Here is a 21081-nt window from a genome sequence, read left to right as displayed (position 1 = left end):
TGCCAAGTTCACTGGTTTATACATAAACCACTGTGTGCATGCTGGGGGAGGAAGGGAGGGGCAGAGGCAGGGGGAGGAAGGAGGTTATCTCTCTTCAAGTTCTTTTCACGATATCTGCCTGCCTCAGCTCAGTAGATTTTGGTGTCCTCACAGAAACATTGTCAATCATCCAGAAGAACTGCATCCCCTTTTATAAATGTATCCTTAAACAACACAACAATTTTCATAAGTATTCCAAAAGCAAATTGAAAAATATTCTTCTTTATGCTATTAAACCCAAGCTAATTTATGTCTCTTTATCCATTTTTACTTGCTACTACCCTTGCCACAACGATTTCCCTTTCTTCCTCAAGAAAAACTTTTCTGTCCATTCTGGTACATGTAATTTCATTATTCAGCAGCGCAAAAGAATATATATATTACCAAAATTAAAATCTTGTTTACATTCTAACAGGCAGATAATTCGTAGAAATAGTCAGCTAGATTTTTTCTTGTTTCTCTTCCTCACCTACTCTTGCTGAAGTGTGTATAAGCATATATAAAATAGTGTATAATAAATGTATAATAATGTACAATGTATAATAGAGACACATGTATACATATACAGTAGCAGAAGTATGTATATATTTGTATTTATATATAGACATTTGATGTGAAGAATACAGGGCTCTCAGAACCCAGAGGACTTGTATATTGTATCTCATTGTTCCCTTGCCATATTAAGAAATAGATAGAAGTTTAAAAAAGTTTTAATAGACTCACCAGTGCCGTTAACCAAATCACAGTAACCTTCCCAGTAAGAAAGATTCCTTTAACATAAAAAAAAAGTCATGCTTCATGTATTATATCATGTAAATTATGTCATTATTGCTAAGCTTCAGTGCTCCTTTATAAGCCTAATTCATTAGAACTGGACAGAAATAAATTGCATTCAGATAAACTATATGATACAGTAGAATAGGATAAATGGGATATACCTATTTAAGTACACAAGGCAGGAGTAACTACTTTTAATAAAGAATCAGTAAGTGTCTTCAATCCAAGCTCATAACAGAATAACAAATAGCTGAAACAGGCAATTTTACTAAGCCTGGAGATTAATCAAGCTTTTCTTGGGTTATTGATGACTTTCCATATGACTATAGCTCTTAGTGGGGCATGTCTTAAAATCCATACCTTGAAAATACATACTTTTTTTTTCATATATGCAACATTATGATACCTTTTGTTTTTATAACTTTCAATTATTGCTGTTTTGCTTATGTCTTCTTTCCCAGTATACACTCTATAAAGTCCATCAGATGTCCCATTATACTGTAACAGACACAAGAAGGAATAACAGAAGTACTGTCAGATTTTTCCTCCTTACAACAGTAGCCTTGATTTATTCACAGAACAGTAACTGAATTATCTCCTCTATGGTTTCACTCACCGGGTAGAAGACTCCCAGAACTGGATCCAAGGGGAAGGGAACCTTGCTTAAGAAGGGGTCTTTATATCCCCATAGTATTTCTTTCACTGTTCTGTTCTGCAGCATATTTGATTTAGAAGATTTAATCCAGGTATTTAAAAGTAGTAGGATGAAATTGTTTGTATACAAGGCAGGTGCAGCCTACAACAGCAATAAAATTAATGATTGGATGAAAAATACAGACCAACTCCAAGAAATTTCTGGCAAAGCTGGTTAGTAATGTGGTTACAACTCACAGTAAGTTAAATTTTTACTTACAATTATTCATTAACAATAAACTGCTGGATATAACTTACATAAAATCAGATGATTTGTCCTCACTGTTTACATGAGTTCACTAGGTCATCCTTAAACTCTTTGTACTTCTGGTCCCAGTGCATATTACATGGACTGTACCACATCTGCATTTGTTAACTGTCATGTCTTTATGTCTTGTATGCCAGTCTTACAAACATTGTAAGTACATAAGTACTAACACACATGCCTTGTTACCTGCTGGTTGTGATTTAGACTTAATATGGTGATGAAATTTTGCTAGCAATAGTATGACTATATCCTGCATAAAAACAATCAACTGCTGAAGTACCATTATTTTTTACTCAGAAAGTATACATTTTTGCTCTGGAAGAATACATTTCTGAAACTAACATGTCCTTTCTTGAAAGTTTTGATTCCACATAACAGATGAAGATTTTCTATTCCAATGAAGAATTATGTGGTATTTTACCAGCAGTAATTTAATCTTTTCCAGAAGCATCAATACAAAGTCGAGTTCCTAAAGCCATTGGTTAGCTTGTGGAAAACAAACAAACAATCTAAGTTGGCTTGCACAATGAAGCAGGAAATGACAGTTTTGGTAAGTAAATCATAGAATTGTAGAATCACAGAAAGATTTGGGATGGAAGGGACCTTTAAGATCATCTAGTTCCAACCCCCATGCTGTAAGCTGGTACACGTCCCTCTCGTCCAAGTTGCTCAAAGCCCCATGCAGCCTGGGCTTGAATGCTTCCAGGGAAGGGGAATAAACAACCTAATTGGGCAACCTGCTTCAGCATCTCACCACTCTCACAGTAAAGGATTTCTTCCTAATATCTAGTTCTACCTTCTCCCAATTTACCACCATTTCTGCCTGTCCTGTCATTTACATGTTCATATAAAAAGTTGCTCCCTAGCTTTCCTGTAGGCCCCCTTCAAGTACTGGGAGGCTGCTGTAAGGTCCTGGAGCCTTCTCTTCTCCAGGCTGAATCTGCGTAAAGGAAAATATCTCTCTTAGAGCAAGCTCGGCCTAGGCTTTACTGGACTCTTTTTGTGTGCAGTGCTACACAGAAGACAATGGAAGAGTCACAGACAGTCAGAAAGTTGAACTCATAGAGACAGAATTGCTCTCTCATACATTTTTATTTTTTAAATCTCCCTTAACCCATTGATCCTTCATTCTTATCTGAATTCAAACTCAGAGCAAGCTGCAAGAGTGGATATGGAAAGATTACGAGATAAAGGAGATGTGGATTCAATTCCTCTCATGGTTAAGCATGAGAAACATCTCCTTTGATTTCCCAGTCAGTATTCTGACCACAAGGTTATGATATAGAAAGTGATCTCTACTAGGCAGTCATTGGTGTAGCCTAATGAGCTAGGCAGAACCTCTCTGGGAATTTAGACTTATCCCAGTTTGGTTCTGAGCACAAAAATAAAGCTTGAGTAACCTGCCCTTACATACGCTGATGACTCCCAGGCAGGAGCTATGTTTAGATTCATACAGCTACATGGTTTAAAATGTGAGAAATGAGCAGTGTTAGTGAATGCCATGACATGAAGGACTTTGATTCACAAAAACAAAAGCAGCTCTCTGAAAGGGAGATGCTAGTCTAGATTAGAACACAGACAATTGGCCATTATTTCCTGTTTACGCCAATCACCTCTTCATTCTAACACCAGCACCCACTCTCTCTCTCTCACAGTGGTCCTGAAAACTCACATGCAGAAACCACAGTGTCATTAGGAGACGATCCAGCAACACAATCAGGGCTGATAACTCTTTCCCACACAAAACTTGCATAGAAGAATGATTTTTGTTAACATTCTATCCAAGCTGGTGATTTTGCTTTCATTGGCAATAATAATTCAATTTTCTTTTATAGTTGAGATTACCCTGAGTGTATAAGGAAATCTTAATGTAAAAGCAATATGCCCTCACATTATTATTATGCATTATTAACACTACATTCTCCTCTTTTCCTTCCAGTATCTCTACAACTAAATTTGGATATTATTGATTGGTTTCTTGACTTACAACAACAGCGAGGTTGAGGCATGTGAAGGTGTCATTTTCTGTCCCAACAGACATATCAGGTTCAAAACGAGCAGCATTAGGCAACATATAAGATATTGTGCCATTAGAGTTTTCTGTGACATTTTCTTTAGGTAAATATCGCACCCTTGAAATACAAAATAAAAACAGAGTATTTTAAAATCTGATTTTTTCATCAATGTATAACCAGACCTGACTGAAATTCTTTGAAATGCTGATGAACACTTTTGAAAATGAATGTTCACCATTTTATAACCACTAAAATTATTCCAAAATTTCATTTGAATATTTGTAAACATGTACTATGTATTTCTCTTGTAAACATTTCCTTAATGCCCAATGCATTTTTGCTTGACGCTAAAATCTGCACAAATACTTCTCTTTAATCTTAGCTTCAGTGATCATATCATCATGTATTCTGTTCTGAGTTAGTTACATTTCATCACATTTTTTCTAAGATTTTTAACTGTTGCATGCTGTTAGAAGGGAATGACTCAGAATAATAATGACTCAGTTAATAAACACTCTTGAGATTTGATGTGATAAGCTTTTGTTCCAATTAAAGAGATTATAGGTTAAATCTATAATGGAAATAACTTTGTTAACATTTCATAACCACATGGAGATCTGCAAACAAACTTTCAACATCACTAAGAAACACAAAAGCCCTTCTCCCTTGTGTCTGTAAGTGCCTGTTTTTCTATTAGTGGATCACTGAGGCATAAAATCTCCAAGCTGTTGCACTCCTGGCTTCTTCTGAACTCTTCATGTCTCCATCTTCTTGCTGACCTCACTGTGGGGGTGGGATCAAGCAAGCATTGTGTGAGTTAGTCTATACTGTGGGACCACAAAGTTCCTACTGGCTTAATTCAAGAAGTAATTCATGCTCCATCAGATCTTCCAGCCTGCATGAGGGGGAACCAGAAATTTCAGAGCACATTTACCTATGGTATAGATGTAACCAGTACAAGTGGGCTTTCCCAAAAAGCAGCTGGATCTTTGCTTCTCAAGAGTGATCTGAATGCATGCCACTTAAATTAAGGGCCTACTGTGTAAAGTAGGTATGTAGTAGTTGGGAGGTTTGTTTTTGAACAAAAGACTTAAAATGAAGTTTTCCACTTCCGAGGATAATCCTGGGAATAGCTGCTGTTTCAAGGTCAGTTGTTCTATTCTGCAGAGAATAGTGAGAATTAGTGAGAATTCTTCTTCTGCAGTATTTCTTAGCTTAGTTTCCTGACTCCTGTATACACATTTCCTGTGTAATATATGAGCCAGGTATTGTATTGCAGGTAATGTATGATCCAGGATATTGCAATGCGAAATTAACATTTTAGGCATTAAAGCCCCTCACCATTAGATGCTGCAGTCCAATACCATCTTTGGAAATATTGCATACAGCCCCCCAAAGATATTAAGAAAGATATTAAGAATGAAATAACCTATTATAGTAGGAAAGAATATCATAAAAAGAGTGCCCATAACAATTGGGCACTGACTGAGCTTAGTGATTCAGGAAGCATCAAATGGTCCTATGTCAACATCAGATTTAAATTCAAGTAAAACTTGATTAAGAGCTTTCCTGAAAGAGGAAGGACTGTTGCATCCCAGTCTTAGCTAGTGTGTTAAAAACAAACAAACAAACAAACAAATAAATAAATACAACTTTTCAGAGGGAAATTTGGGAAAGAAAAATCTATACATTAACAAAAATCATAAAAGATCAATGAAACAAGACATTTCATTAAAATAAATGTGTGATGCATGGCTGATAAGAAAATCTCTTATTTTCAAGGCACCTGACAAGAGGTTGGCAAATACTGAAAAACAAGTGAAGTTTAATGCCTATTTGCTTTTATGGTAAATGCCTTGCTAATTGGCAATCATTTTTCACAAGCACAAATAGCTTCATACCTAATTTGTACTTTATATTCATTTTCCAACTGTGAAACAGAGTACCGAGGGTGCTTGTGAGTGCACTGCGTAGCTGCAGATATTTAGGTATTTTTTTACAAGTCTGACTAAAATAGGATTCTGGGCTTTCCAAAATCATTTTTAATCCCGAAAACTTTGACTAACAAAAATTCTGATACAATATATCATTTATGTTGGGACTCTGTTTACCTGTAAGTGTAAGGTCCTCTTTGTTCAAGTTTTGGACGTGCTCCAAAGTTTAAAACCTCTGATGGATTTTCCACATTAAAGATCCAAAACTGCCTGTAAACAGAGCTTCCTGGAACAAGCCAATTATCATATGCAATTGTACCATTTGAAATGACAGCTTCCTAAAAGGGTAAAAGAAAAAGTTAAAATTAACAACAGAAATATGACTGACAAGCAGTGTTTACTTTCCAGATATCTATAGAAGGTTCCCAAGGAAACAGAAAAAAGCTGTTTTATCATCAAGAAAAGGCTTATAGTGCACACACATTTAGCCAGCATGTGAAGGCAGAATGACAAAACTAAGTCCCTCTAAAATAAGTGGGCACAACATAGATATCATTACTACTGTAGCCTATAGAAAGCTTCTCTACTGCTGTGGTTGCACATTGCTTTAGTTTTCACTCTCCAAATCCACTGATGACTTGTAAGGAAAAATATCTTTGAATATCTGAATCTTATCCAGACGTTTTTAAAGTCCATAAACTACCTTTCATACATTTGCCAGTATCCCACAAGTGAAGATGAGCACTATCTCTGACCACAGCACTAACTTATTTTACAGTCAGGGAAAGTGAATAATGCTCATGTAGGACTATTTTTTGTCAGAAAATTCTTGTGACCGAAACTGCTGAGACTGTCTATGAAATCTCTCTGTTTCATTAGGGAGATTTCCCAGGTTCAGAAGATGAGGACAAAATAGGAATAGAAGGAACAGACAAGAGACTGGGAATTGCTATAGAGTGACCAACAACTTTTTGAGTGTGGCACTCAGGCATTCTGTGATAAATGCATATTGAGTACTTGGTACTGAAAAGTAAAAATAAGAGTTCAAAGGTATGTCAATCACGAGAGTACTGTGAGAACAACTTGAGCAGATATAAGCTGAAGGACAGGGGATTTGCATAAATGCAAGCTCAAGAACAAAATGCAGAGGCTGCAAGACTTGTTGCCGTGTGAGGATAAGAAAGTAGAGTAGATGTCCTGTTTTTGAAGATAAAATGGCAAAACAGATGCCTCACCTCAACGTAACATCAGTGGGAATCAGTTCAGGCTACCTCCCCTTAAAGGTTGGAAATTTACAGTGAAAACGAATATTAGTTTTAAACCCACAACCACCAGAAATGTCAATCATTTCTTGGAATTTCTGTACATGTCCTTGAAATGTAATGAATGTGTATGTGCTATGCCTTTAAATATATAGTCGTTTCTCTCTTCAGTGTGCATGTTTGGTGAGTGATCTCCATACACCCAGTGCTATAAATAAAAGGAATACCTGCTTGATATAACTGATTGGTAATTCAAGTTACTTTGCCAGTTTTCTTGGCTTCATATGTTTCCCATATTGACAGGGGTGTGACCACTCTGTCTCATCTGCTGTAGACTTCTTTCTATGTAATTTTCCTGGAATAATGGATTGTTGTAAATACATTGGTTGTAAAAAAATTTTTGCAAAAGGAAGAAAACTCTAAGCAGCCTATTTCCAACCTATAGCGTGCCTTCTAGCTCAGCTGTGCAATATTATTTATTTAAGTTCCACAGTTCACAAAGCTACAGAAAGGAAAAGATTTTCTGGAATCTTCTAGAAAGTTATGCAGCAAGAAAAAATGCTTTAAATTACAATTTGCTAAATTTTCTTTCTATCTTTATTTTCTGATTCTAGAGTTTGTTTTAGCAAATAGCATTCAAAAAAGAATACTACCAATTATGAACCACTGTTTCACAAATGAATGTGACAACTTGGAGGACTCCCAATACAGACACAGTTTTGCCTGAGGAAAGGCTGTTTTTGTAGTGGAGCTGCAGATGCCTTGCTTATAATATAAAGCATTGAGCTTGCTGTCCAAATTTCTGATATAATTCATGTGCATTTCTGTGATAGGGGAAGTAAACATTTCCACAGCAAATGTGTTATCAGCTTGAGGGCTTGCACTCAGACCTGATAGCTATAATTCTTTTCAACCTTGTTTTGCAAATCCTAGGAGGCTAAGTACTGTTCCAGCTGAGATCCTGAGTGGGGAAGGCCATTCCCACAGTGAAGAGAGATCTTACATGGTTTGGAAATTAGCTTTTCAGGTTTCATAGATAATTATTCAAAGAATCTGTCAGAAGCAAGTCAACATAAAGACCTGAGGTTGTTGAATATGATATTCATCTAAAAGAAGGGCAGGAAGAAAGATTCAGGGAATTATAGGCCTGTCAGCCTGACCTTGGTGCCAGGGAAGGTCATGGTGCAGATTATCTTGTGTGCTACCACACAGTACATACAGAACACCTGGGTGATCACACCCAGTCAGCATGGGTTTATGAAAGGCAGATCTTGCTTGACTAACCTGATCTCCTTCTGTGATAAGATGCCCCATTAAGTGGATGAAGAAAAGGCTGTAAATGTTGTTTACTTGGAGTTTAGCAAGACATTTGAAATTGTTTTCCACAGCCTTCTGGAACTGGCTGTTCAAGGCTTGGATGGATGTACTGCTCACTCACTAAAGAATTGGCTGGATGGCCAGGCCCAAAGGTTCATTGTGAACCTTTCATTTCATTGTTAAATTCATTGTTAAATCTCATTGGTAGATGCTCACAAGCGCTGTTCCCTAGGACTCAGTATTGGGGTCAGTCCTGTTTAATATTTTTATCAATTACATTAATTAGGGGATTGAGTACACCCTCAGTAAGATTACACAAATATGACACCAAGTTGGGTGGGAGTGCTGATCTGCCTGGAGGTAGGAAGTCTCTGCAAGAGGGATTTGGTAGGCTGGATTGATGCGTTGCATTCAGTCATATGGCTTTCAACAAGTATAAGTGCAGGGCAGAGCATGTGGCTCATAACGTGATATAGGCCTGAGGAAGGGCTGCTGAAAAGCTGACCAGCAGAAAAGAACATGGGAGTGCTGGTCAACAAACAGCTGAACATGATCCAGCAGTGCGCCCAGGTGGCCAAGAAGGCCAATGGTGTCCTGGCTTGCATCAGAATTAGTGTGCCCAGCAGAACTAGTTTATCGCTCTGTACATAGCTCTGGTCAGATCACACCTCAAGTCCTGGTTCAGTTTTTGACCCCTAACTACAAGAAAGATATTGAGTTGTTTGAATATATGCAGAGAAGAGCAATGAAGCTGTTGGTGAGACTAGAAAATCAAGACATCTGAGGATCAGCTGAGGGAAATGAGGCTGTTTAGTTTAAAGAAAAGGAGGCTGAGAAGACCTCGTTGCTCTCTACCTCTCCTTGACAGGAAATTGCACTGTTAATTCTCCCTCCTCAGGTAACAAGTGATAGAACACAAGGAAATGACCTCAAATCACAGAAGAGGAGGTTTAGAATGGATATCAGGAAAAATTTATTCACAGGAAGTGTGGTCAGGCATTAGAATGGACTCCTGAGGGATGTGGAGTCACCAGCCCTGAAAATATCTAAAAAACATGTGGACATGGTTTTGCAGAGGGGTTGCAGAGTCAGGTAGATGGTTGGACTTGATGATCTTTAAAATCTTGTCCAACCTAAATTGTTCTACTCTAGTCAGATCTAGTCTGGTCTAGTCTATTTGTGTGCACCTCAGCCTCCTCAGGGTCTGCCCGTGTATCGTACTCAGCAGTATATTTGGGTGGGAGCACAGGCAAGAACTCGATCTCCTGCTTCTGGTTAAGGATCTCTTGCAGCTAGATGGTCAAGAATAAAAAATAAAATCTCTGTAAATCTACAGCACGTAGCAGGCATTAAAAAAAAAGTAATAGAGGAGTTGCAACCCTGTGACAAAATTTGGAAGCAATGTTACTGGCTTTATAAAACCTTTAAGGCTTCCCTACACCCATCTCTTCTTCCTTTTATAACCTTTTGCTAAGTATTACAGCTGTACAGAATGACACACTGACTCCCCAACCACTGCAAATCTTGCCCAGAGATGTGGGACCTCTCCTTCCATCCATGAGAGGCACAGAAGTAGCATCCTATCTGACCCCAGCTTTAGAAACTTGGGGCACTTTAGAATAAATATATTCTGCAATGATCGTATCTCATGACCTTGGATTGAATTCAAAGAATGTAAAGAGTATGTTACCTTACATCTTTCACCCTTTAAGTGATCTTGTTTCTTCAAAAGAATGGATCTTTGTCTCTCATTCTACCTCCACCATTCCAAGAAAATCTGAAAGCATGCAGGACTTTATACCAGCTTTTTAGCACAACCAGGAATACTCTCTTTATCAGCTGAGACTGTAGGTTCTGAAACAATCATTTTAATGCCTGCTCCTTACTGTATTTTACTGTACTATGTACTTTTTTATCAATCAAGAACTAATTTGCTGTCCACATAGAAAGGTGGGGTGTTTCTCCCTTACTTTTCATGTAGGAATAGTCATGTCTATTTTACGTGCTTGGGAAATGGTAACGGAGAAAAATGACCTTGGGTATTGTATGAAAAGGAGTCAGGCTGAAGCGTGCTCCCTTATGGATTTGCAATCCATCCACAAAATGGCCCTGCTACCACCATGGGAAACACTTTAAGGGGACAGACTACCTGATCTGACAGCTTTGCAGATAAAAGGAAAAGCTACCACTAACTCTGGGACCTGGCCCATCCGCCTTGCCCTTCCTTTGGGCCAATTCTCACTCCTTCAGGGGAGCTATTTCAACTTTCTGGACTGAAGGAAAACTATTCCTTTTTCTATTTTTTTAGGTTACTTTTCTGCCAGTGAGCTGCTCAACTCAGCTGTGTGGGAAGGGGTGAGGATTAAATGAGAACCAAGATTTAAACATGGGAAGCAGAAGGACAAAAGAGGGAGGAGGAGGAAGGGAGTAAGACTATTCTTTTTGTTGGCATTTGGCCATTATTGTAATACATTTTGACAAAGAAGGTGTGTATTTTAAGAGTGAAAATCGTGGGTCAAAGTGGAAGAAAATCTAGAATTTTGTCTAGTAATTCTGCCATGCTTTTAGTCCATTGTGATTTTATGAAAGGTAGAGTAATGAAAGGGAAGCAAAAAATTCACAGCTGTTAATATGAAACATGTCTCAGCTCACTAGTCGTAGAATCATAGAATAGTTCAGGTTGGAAGGGACCTTAAAGATCATTGAGTTCCACTCTGCTTTCCGTGGATAGAGATAGATACTAGGAGCTGATGTGTTTATCTCTAATACCTTGTGCAATATTTAACTATCATTACTAAAAGTAACTATACATTATGCAATTACTACACAGACAAATTCATCTCATGACCTAAATGTGCAGGAGTGAAATCAGTGGGACTTTAACCCCTTTTATTTCTGATACTTTTTCCACTGGTGATGGTTCAACTAATAGTACATAAACTGAAGGTTGAGGCAGTCAGCAAAAGAAGCCTGCTGTATTTTATTGTTTTACACAAAATTCAGAAAATTACACACAATCAATCCAAAAACTGCCACCACTCTGTGGGGACAGAAAGATGTTGCATATACCTTAGACTGCAAGAAAACTGCTACTAGTTTATCTCTGTATGTTAAATATGCTGGGCTCCAGATGCAAGCTGGAGAAAACAACATGGCTCTGTGAAACTGAAGTAGCTAAATTCCTTGGAAATAAATAATCTGCCATTTTGTAGCTGAAAGCAGGAATAGACATTAATTACTTTTTATGTCATGATAGTTCTCCAATGTATTAGACTTCCTATACAGGCTTTGTTGAATCAAAACTTAAAGTCCTTTTTCAGTTCTTGGTCATAAACAATTATGAAAGCCAATCAATTTTACCTCTGTTGAAATATACGTGATATTATCACTTATATTATTGGAGCCAGCTGTTGCTTTATTTTTATTAGTTTAGATAGAGAAGTTGCATATATCTCTCAGAGGAAAAAAAAATCAATTAGAAATGTTTTCTATGCCTCTGGTACCTGAGAGGCAGTGATCTTGCTAATCATATATAACAGATATAGAAATAGATGTAGAAAGACAGATGGCTAAGCACAGTAATAGCTAAAATCTGATAACTTTCCTTCAAAAATAGCAGAGGCTAACCTGAAATGATAGAGCCCTGATGCATTATGACAAAATATTCTGTATTATCTACTCAGAAGGAATTTAATATATTAAATAATATTACAATAGCTTCTCTTAATCTCTTGAGTTTGCAGTCAAGTAGGCAGTAAAAGGTCTTAGAGAAACAGTGGAAAAATTGATCATCTAACAGTGGCTTGAAAATGGTTGGAACTTTACAAAGGCTGAAAAAAAAAATATTTTGTCTAAGTTAATAATATTGGGTCTAGGGGTAGAAAGGCAAAAAATATATCTGAGCTGGGTCAATATACCTCCTTTCAATATTATCAGATGTAAATTTTCTGATTGGTTGTTTTGAATTGACCTCTCCTTTTGCTCTTTTATTTTTTAATGTTAGATGACAATAAGCAATAGAAATGTATTGAGTCAGATAAAAAAGTATATTCTGATAGCCTCAAAAAAAATACTTTAAAGAGTTCTTCAAATTTCATGCTTCACTTCTTACTGTGAAAGATCAGTTTTCTAAACCTCTAATGTCTTCATGGAATGGTATCTTTTCCCTATGGATAGATGCAATTTGGGAAAACAATTTTTATCCATTTGTTCTGGAATCAAAGATGCCTTTAAAAAAAGGTGCCTTTCACTGTATAGTATTAGAGCTGAAATAGTTAACATTGATCTTGTTTAGTTAATCTCACTCACAGTGCTACTGGTGGTGGCGTCATCCTTATATCTCATTAAATGGAAATATGCTCACTTATAGATTGCCTCAGAAAAAAAAAATCTTTTTTTTTGTTTGTACTTTGTTTCTGTTCTATAGTCTCTAATGCCAAATTCCAATGACATTGTCACTAAAACCAGACTGTTTCTATGAAACTTGCTTTAAAAGCAAAAAGGTTTAGAAAAAAACAAAATATACTAAAAAAAGCAAAAATATTCATAGGTTCATAGGTGCATTAGGTTGGAAAGGACCTACAAGATCATCTAGTCCAACCATCCTCCTATCACCATCCCTACCCACTGAACTACTAAATCAAATCCCTTAGCACCTCATCTAAACGCTTCTTGAACAGCGCTAGGGATGGTGCCTCACCCACCTCCCTAGGCAGGCCATTCCAGTGCCTGACCACTCTTTCAGAGAAAAAATGTTTCCTCAGGTCTAAATCTTCCCCGGTGCAACTTGTGGCCATTCCCTCTCGTCCTGTCATTATTTATCAGGGAGAAGAGGCCCACCCCCTCCTCACCACAACCCCCCTTCAGGAAGTGGTAGAGTGCAATAAGGTCTCCTCTGAGCCTCCTCTTCTCCAGACTAAACAATCCCAGCTCCCTCAGCCGCTCCTCATAAGACTTTTGCTCCAGACCCCTCACCAGTTTTGGAGCACAAGTCTTATGAGGAGCGGCTGAGGGAGCTGGGATTAATCTTAAGTATAATAGCATAAAATAGAAAATATATTTCTTTTTCTAGTTAGCAATTTCATTTACACAAGTAAATCAAAGCTAGTTAGATTCAAGACCCTCCTGTGCATCTTCTGAGCCGGTTCTGTATTTTAGCTGTATAGACCTTGGCATATTTTTTGAGAAAAACAATTGTCTTACAGTCTCATTGTCTTACTGAATAATCAGCACAGTAAACGGAGAAAAAATAATCCAGTTTGACTTGTGGTTAGAAAACTAAAACATACCCTAGTACTTAAATAAACAAAGTCTCTACAATTTACCCTTCTATTATTCAGATGAATAATGGGCAGTAAGTTTCATTTTTACATACTTCATACAAGTTGCCTTGAAATAGTTACAATCATCTGAAACATGTTGACAATGCAGAAAACTATAAAAAGGAAGAGGAAACTTACTCCATCTAAAACTTTACTACTACAGAACTTGTGCAGGTATAATTTAATGTGTAGAAATTTGCAAAGTACACTGTATAACTGGTTCATTATTACAAGTAAACAGATGAACACAAAACATTTGCAGTGTGTAATTTGCTTTGAAAATACTGAATGGCATAAGGCAACATTCTGGATTAATTGAAAATAAATTTTGTGTAAGAAGATAGATATACATTTAAAAATAACATGTTTACAAGAAAAACTACCAATTTCCTCAATAATTCAATCAATTTAAATTATTTGCAACAAGGTCTATATTTTTGTAAAGTACTAGAAGGTGTGTGAAACTTTGTGTACAGACACTCCTCTTTTCCATTTTTTTTTTTTTTCTACAAATCTGAAAAGATTATGAAAGTATACAGTGGATGCTAAGAGTTGAATTGAATGCAGAAGACTTTTTTTTTTTTAAACAAAGTGATGGTGGAATCTAGGCAAGGCTTCAATAGACAGTAAACATTTCCTGACCATGTATTCACTTCTCTGCTTGACTTATACTGCTGATGAACAAATTATGGCCAATCTACCACAAGGGTCGGAAGAGGTTAAATAGCTCTCTCCAAGGATTCTGTAATCTTCAGCTTCATAGCATATGATTAGGAAGAATAACCATCAGCCAAAACGTGATTTCTATCTGTTGGATAGCCTGATGGACCAATTTTAACTGGTTTCCATGGCTTCCATAGTCTTTTCCTTTCAGCATGGTTTAGACTCTCTTGAGTTAAAGTTATAAACTCACTTTCACTGAAGATTTAACAAATTAACTTCTTATTTTTAATTAAAGTCAAAACCAGGTTATAAAGAAAATCAAGTGAAAAGAGACTGAGAAGGAGAGAGAAAGGGAAATGTTTCTGCCAGGTCCACAACACTGTTCCTTGATTCAAGGATTGTGAAGAATAATTGAAGTAGAGTGCGTGGTGAGATTCTGTAGTCTCATGGAGCAAAGGATGTTTCAATTATGTAGTCACAGAACATAATCTGAATGAACTCAAGAGTAAGACTAGATTCTGTACTTGAAATTTGTGTAGGTTATGTGCAGTAAGGAGTGCACAGTTGCATGAAGTGCATCCATTAGTGCATGGAGTGAGTAACAATCAAGAAAAAAATGCAGAAAAACAGCCGGATTGTTATAGTGGTAAAAGAAGAAACCAGTACCAGTTGTAATTGCAGTAAAATAAAATAGACTTAAAATTACATTAATTAAAATTCATCGCAAAAAATATTTTACCTTCTTACACAAATAATGAAAGAGCAAGCAAACATGGTAATGTAATTAAAATATTAAAGCAAGTGCTGCAGCAACTATCTAATCCCAGGAAAGTTTGGATTGTGTATATTTCACAAGGTTTTTAGAACAGAACACAAGATTCAGAAATAATGACTATTCAGGAATCAGAAAACAAGCGGATTGGAAAAAAAAAAAAGTTTGTACCTTTTTTATTGCTTTACTTATGAGTCTATCTCCAATTGGTATCAGAGCTCCTCCAAAGATGGCCAGCACAGCACCAATGACAGCCCCAGTGAGGAGCCCACAGCTTCTGTTACAGATCATTCCTCTTCTTTGACAGGGTGCAGACAGGAAATGTAAAAATACCCTTGCTGCAATCCTCCAAGCTTTTTTTTCACACTTCTTGGTTCCAACAGACTCACTGATCTTCGTGAGAGAAGCTGATATCATACGGAGACAGTGAACAAAAAATACATTCCAAAGGTCAAAAATACAAAGTACATGAGGTGAAGCAGGTAGGAAGATAACAAGTAAAAAACAGTCAGATAGTGGATAACAGTAAAAAGAAACAAAAAAAGTTTTATACACATTTAGTGTGCTAGTCACAGACAACACTTAGTTTTTTCCTCTTCTTTTCTTAAAGACCATTACATTGTTTCATGTGCCTTTTTTTTTTTCATTTTCTTTTTTTTATGGCTCTGTGGTATTACGGAAAACTGTCATAACAGTACTCAGCTGATATTCTTCCTTAGAAAAACACTTTCTCAGAAATCTCCCTGTGACAAAGCAGGAGGTTACAGCCTTCAGCCTCTATCACAGCCTGCAATGCCCATGGCTACCACTTCAGGCAAAATCAGGAGTTTTCACCGCTTGTGTAAGCCACCCAGGTTGGGCCTGCAACACATCTTAGTAGGAATAGCAGTCCCAAATGAGAGGCATCTACAAAAAGTCTGTCTTCTCTTACTGCTGTCAGTCACAGTCTGCTGAAGGGGTAGAATCAGAGAATGGCTTGGATTGGAAGGGACCTCAAAGATCATCCAGTTCCAACCTCCTGCTGTGGGCAGGGTTGCCAGCTGCTAGATCAAGCACTAGATCAGGCTACCCAAGGCCCCATCCAACCTGAACTTGAGCGTCTCCAGGGATGGGGTATCCATAACCTCTCTAAGCATCCTGTTCAGGCACCTCACCACTCTCTCTTTGAAAAACTTCTCCCAGAGTATCAGCCACTTCATGGGCAAAGCGTGACTGGATTTTCCTTGTAGGAACTGAGTTCTTACTCTCAGCCATCCACCCCGTCAGCTGATTTCATTAGTCTCAGTTCCTTAGGGTAAGGAAGACTTCTTAACAAAACACCTAGGTTTTGACTGTTGAATGTGTAACACTTTATATTTCATTGAGTATCAGAAAAAAAAAAAAAAAAGTTTGCAATTATTCATTGGAAAACAACATATGCTGGCGGTATGAGTTTGAGTATCTTGAAATCTGTCTGCCATCTGAAGATGTGAGAAGCAAAATCACAACAATATCAGTGCTGAGAAATGGTAAAATATAAGTTCCTACTGATACTTTAACGTATTTATTAATGCTTATGAAAACAGCTGCATAATTTTTTATATATACTTGCTCAGGAACTAGTTTCACCCGCAACATTTCTGAGTTTCTTATTGACCCTTGACCTCCAGATAGAATCATAGAATCACCATGGTTGGAATAGTCCTAGAAGATCATTAAGTCCAACCATCCTCCTATCACCATTCTCACTAAACCACGTTCCTCAACACAGTGTCTCCAGATATACACATTATCTGTTTCCAGATAGTAGTAAGTCAGCTCTTTTCTATTTTAGATTTCATAGTCCTTATTCTTACCAGCATCTGTTTGTCACTTGTTGGGATCATCTCTAAATCACTTATAAAGCAGGTATTAGTTGTAGAGATAATTACACAGTCATGGCCAAGGAGAGCAAAGCAAAACAGAAGGATGTAATGAAACAACTCAACCTTAACACCCAGTTTACTCACAATTAAAGGGCTAAAAAGCTTCCTGGATTTCTAAATAGTAAAGCAGTTGTAGGATGAGCCACGTTCTATTTCTGTAAATCCCAAATGGAGTTACGATGCCCTTTTTAATGGGAGAAAGACAAAGGACGCACACATCACATACTGACACCATGTACATGGTCAGCAGGTTAATGCCGTGTCCTCATGCCCTACACTTTGTTGTCACAACAATAACATCGTGTCTATCTACACCTGAGCCCAGACTACACCTTTCATCTGCTTTGGACATCCATATTTCACCTGTTTTTTATACATCCTAGCATTTTTATTTATTTTTTTTTAATGAGGAATTTTGTAACTATATATTTTAAAATTAAAAACAGAAAATACTTTTTCTGTGTTTGAAAGGGGCTTTTAGATATTTTCAGACTATTTTTCTTTGCTTATATAAGGAAGCTTTTCAGATTCAACAGAAATATATATTCCACTGAAATGTGTTGCCATCTAAGCTTTTACAAGCTGTTCCAGTGGATTTTTTACAATTAGTAGACTAGGTGTCCCTCGTCATCACAATTAATAAGCAGAAACAACTGGCTGCTTATAGCTTCTGCCTATTCCAAATTTATTCACCCTTCTCCCACCAAACACAACGCAACAATAGTCTAGACATAGCTCAGTTTATGCAATTCCAATTATCCATTACACAACAGCAAGGAACAGCACTCACAACTTATTTGCACAAAACTAAGTAACACATTTCTATCACAACTGAACATAAACATAAAATGTAAATATTGAAATAGTAATTTCCAATGAGAATATTTCTTAGCTACTTTACTTATATGTTTGTACATATCAATTCCAAGTAAGCCCTTACAAAAGTTGAAGAATATTGTCTGCACTTCCTTAATGATTTCTCCAGATCCAGTAGTCTTTTTAAAGCATTTTTTGGTGTGAACTTGATTTGCTGTCCCAGGTAACAGAAAGTAAACAGGGAAGCATTCATAATGAAAACAAGAAGAAATTCTGAAAATATTTATGAGGATTTTAGCCCACAGACTGGTTTTTTGCAATATAATTACACTTATTCTGTTTGAAGTTAGAAGGTAATATTAAAACATCATGAAATATTCAAGAGATATGCTTTCAGGAAAGAGATTATTTCTGCTTTTTTTTTCCCCCTTTAAAATTTGACGTACTTTGAAATTATAGTTTTGAATTTTTTATTGTCAGTAATAATAATTAAAATATTTACAATATTGCTACAGTAAATTTTACAAATATCACTTTAAAAAGATGCATTTTCTAAATATCCACCTGACTTTCAGAACTGCGATTTCAATAATATTAAATATCAAATGACAATGAAATTGGGAAAACCAGCAACATTAAACATAAAATCCCACTGTCAACATTATAAAGAGACTCACTGATATGTGTACACTTTTATTTATCCTTACAGATTTGCAAAATCCTAACATTTTAATTTATATTACAAATATAATTTTTTCCAAGTGAATTTAAAAATATTTCTGAGGAAAACCTTCTGATTTTAAAGGTTGTATCATATGACTCACCTTGGATAAGGGCAATTGATTTTCAGCTGAATGTACAGGCACTTAACACACGACTTGCATCGAGTTACAAGACAAGTATCTAAACTCCCCACCAAGCACAAACGGTCAGAGCTCTGAGGGGGTGCTTATATATTCCACGAGATGTCAGTTCCCTGTTTATCTTTCTGCCAGAAGAAAAAATTAAGTTGTATTGGTGCTTGGGGAGGGGAATGTCTATTTTTACAGTCTGACTAAATGCCACTACCTACATCCCATGGTAATATACTTAGCAGCTGCAATCTTTGCCAAATTTTGATCCAAGTGAGTCAAAGGTCAAGGAGACAAAAGGGTAATTTACTTATTTGGTTCCTGGTCAGTTCTCTCCTAATACCCATTTGCTTTGAAAGTGCTCATATTAACAAGTTATGACTAACTTGCTTAACTGCTTCTTTAAGATACTGAATATTTGCAAATACCCTTTGCTACATAGCATGTCCTACTGTATTAAGCCTTACTATTGAAGTTACTGTGCCAAAATAGAGTATGAAACCCTTTGCAGTTTAATCATCATGATAGTATATTTTCAAGTAAAACAAAAAGCAGGAAATGTCAGAAAATTTTTTAAACTGATTTTTTTCACAAGTTGGATTACAACATTTCCTCACAAAGTGCTGATGATCTTCCTCTTAAACTGCAAGTTCAAAAAACTCATTGTCACAAGTTCCTTTCTGTTAATGGATCTAAAAATCTGTTAGATTTACTTTGCTATCTTACCAAGTGTTATCCCAGCATAGCATATTCTAAAAGTTATTGGTTGGGCAAATTTTTGCAGAAGTATATATTTTTAAAAAACCTCTTCACCTCCTGTGAATTAAATAAATGGATTTTCTTAAAAGGTCCTGGCAGCATCAAGAGGAAGTGATAAGTGGTTTTCTTGATTACAAGAGAGAAAATACCCCTAAAAATAGACTTTTAGGTTCAGACTTTCAGAATAGTTTCTGATTCACATATTCAGTATTTGTTACATGTTTTAACTTCCTGATTGTTGTTCCATTTTTGATATTGCCCTATTTGAAAGTTGAACTGTTGTGGAAGAAGCTCCCTTCTTTTAATCCACTTCTGCTAAATCAGTCCAAGATGGATTAATGAACCTGATCTTTTCCTCCTGGTGGAGAAAGCAATAGTGACAGTGACCTTAGTTCTTAGAAAGTAACATGAAGGTCAAGCTTTCTATTAGACTCACTGACAGGAAATGTTGACCTTGACTAACTCCAATTTCACATCCTTGAAAAAAACTGTAAAACCACAGTTCACTTTTTATAATTAAGGACTGAAGTTTAACTGTGGAAAGAATTAGTCCTTCATGCTATGGTTCACATGCACTATTTTTATGGGCAGAAACTAGAACATAGGAAGTTTCACACCAACTCAAGGAAGAACTTTTTTACTGTCATTGTGACAAAACTGCAACAGCATGCCCAGAGAGGTTGTGGAGATAATGGAGATTCACCTGGAAGCCTTCCTACATGACCTGCTGTAGGGAACCTGCTTTAGCAGGGGGTTGAAAATCATTATCTAGAGATCCCTTCCAACCTCTACAGTTCTGTGATTATAATATCATTATTTCCATTGGAAGTATCTTCATATGATACTGTCCTTAGGATGCTCATGTTAGGAATTCTTTCCCTTCTGCTTTCTTCCCAAGCTGCACTACCTTATTATGTACTTATCTGTCTCTTCTAAAAGGAAGGAATTCCAATTACTCACATCTGTCCATGCATATATATTCTCTACCATGACCATTTTCTTCCTTTGAAATACACTGAGACCAGTATGCAGCATTCAAAAGAGGTGAAAATATCTACTGCTGTGTTTTGTGGTATTAATTTTGTTCTATATTATTTTGTTTTATTTCGTTCTTGGAGCCTTCTCTTCTCCAGCCTGAATAAGCCCAACGCCCTCAGCCTTTCTTAACAGGTGATGTGCTCCAGCCTTCTTATCTCTTTCATAGCCTCCTCTGGATCCACTCCAAAAGATATGCATTTTTCTTGGGCTGGGAGTCCAAAGCCTTGATGCTGTACTCCAGATAGGGCCTCACAAGCACAGAGCAGATATAAACAGTCACTTTCGTCTCCCTGCTGGCCACCAGCCCAGGATATAATTGGATTTACAGGCTGCAAGCGCACCCTACTAGCTCATGTCCAGGTTCTCTTAGGACACTTAAAACCTTCTTCACAAGGATGCTCTCAAGGAATTCTTCTACCAGCCTGTACACATATCTGGAATTGCCTCAACCCAAATACTACATCTTGCACTTGGCTTCGTTGAACCTCACTAGGGTCTCATGGGCCAACTTCTAGAGCCTGCACTGGTTCTTTTGGATGGCATCCCTTCCTTTTGTTGCATCAACTTCACTATTCATCTTGATGTTTTCAACAAACTTTCTGAGGGGCACTCAATCCCATCATCTATATCACTGATAAAGATGTTAAAGAGT

General features: G+C 36.9%; 1 protein-coding gene across 1 annotated transcript in view; it reads right to left on the bottom strand.

The window, feature by feature from the left end:
- The window catches only part of CD36 (CD36 molecule (CD36 blood group)), a 28061-nt gene extending 9371 nt beyond the window's left edge, over positions 1 to 18690 (bottom strand). Inside the window, exons 1-7 of the mRNA XM_065743666.1 lie at positions 18606 to 18690; positions 15233 to 15468; positions 5904 to 6064; positions 3765 to 3909; positions 1433 to 1612; positions 1223 to 1314; positions 763 to 809 (exon numbers count right to left, since the gene is read on the bottom strand). Of these exons, the coding sequence (XP_065599738.1) occupies positions 763 to 809; positions 1223 to 1314; positions 1433 to 1612; positions 3765 to 3909; positions 5904 to 6064; positions 15233 to 15352 (745 nt within the window). The 5' untranslated portion in view covers positions 15353 to 15468; positions 18606 to 18690. The remainder of the gene's footprint in view (positions 1 to 762; positions 810 to 1222; positions 1315 to 1432; positions 1613 to 3764; positions 3910 to 5903; positions 6065 to 15232; positions 15469 to 18605) is intronic.
- Positions 18691 to 21081: the final 2391 nt, after the last annotated feature.

This window comes from Cyrtonyx montezumae, unplaced genomic scaffold, assembly GCF_038088225.1.
Source record: "Cyrtonyx montezumae isolate F1298 unplaced genomic scaffold, pur_monq_1.0 scaffold_3, whole genome shotgun sequence".
Lineage (NCBI taxonomy): Eukaryota > Metazoa > Chordata > Aves > Galliformes > Odontophoridae > Cyrtonyx > Cyrtonyx montezumae.
Note: the sequence above shows the minus strand (reverse complement) of the source record. Positions and strands in the feature narration are given on the sequence as shown.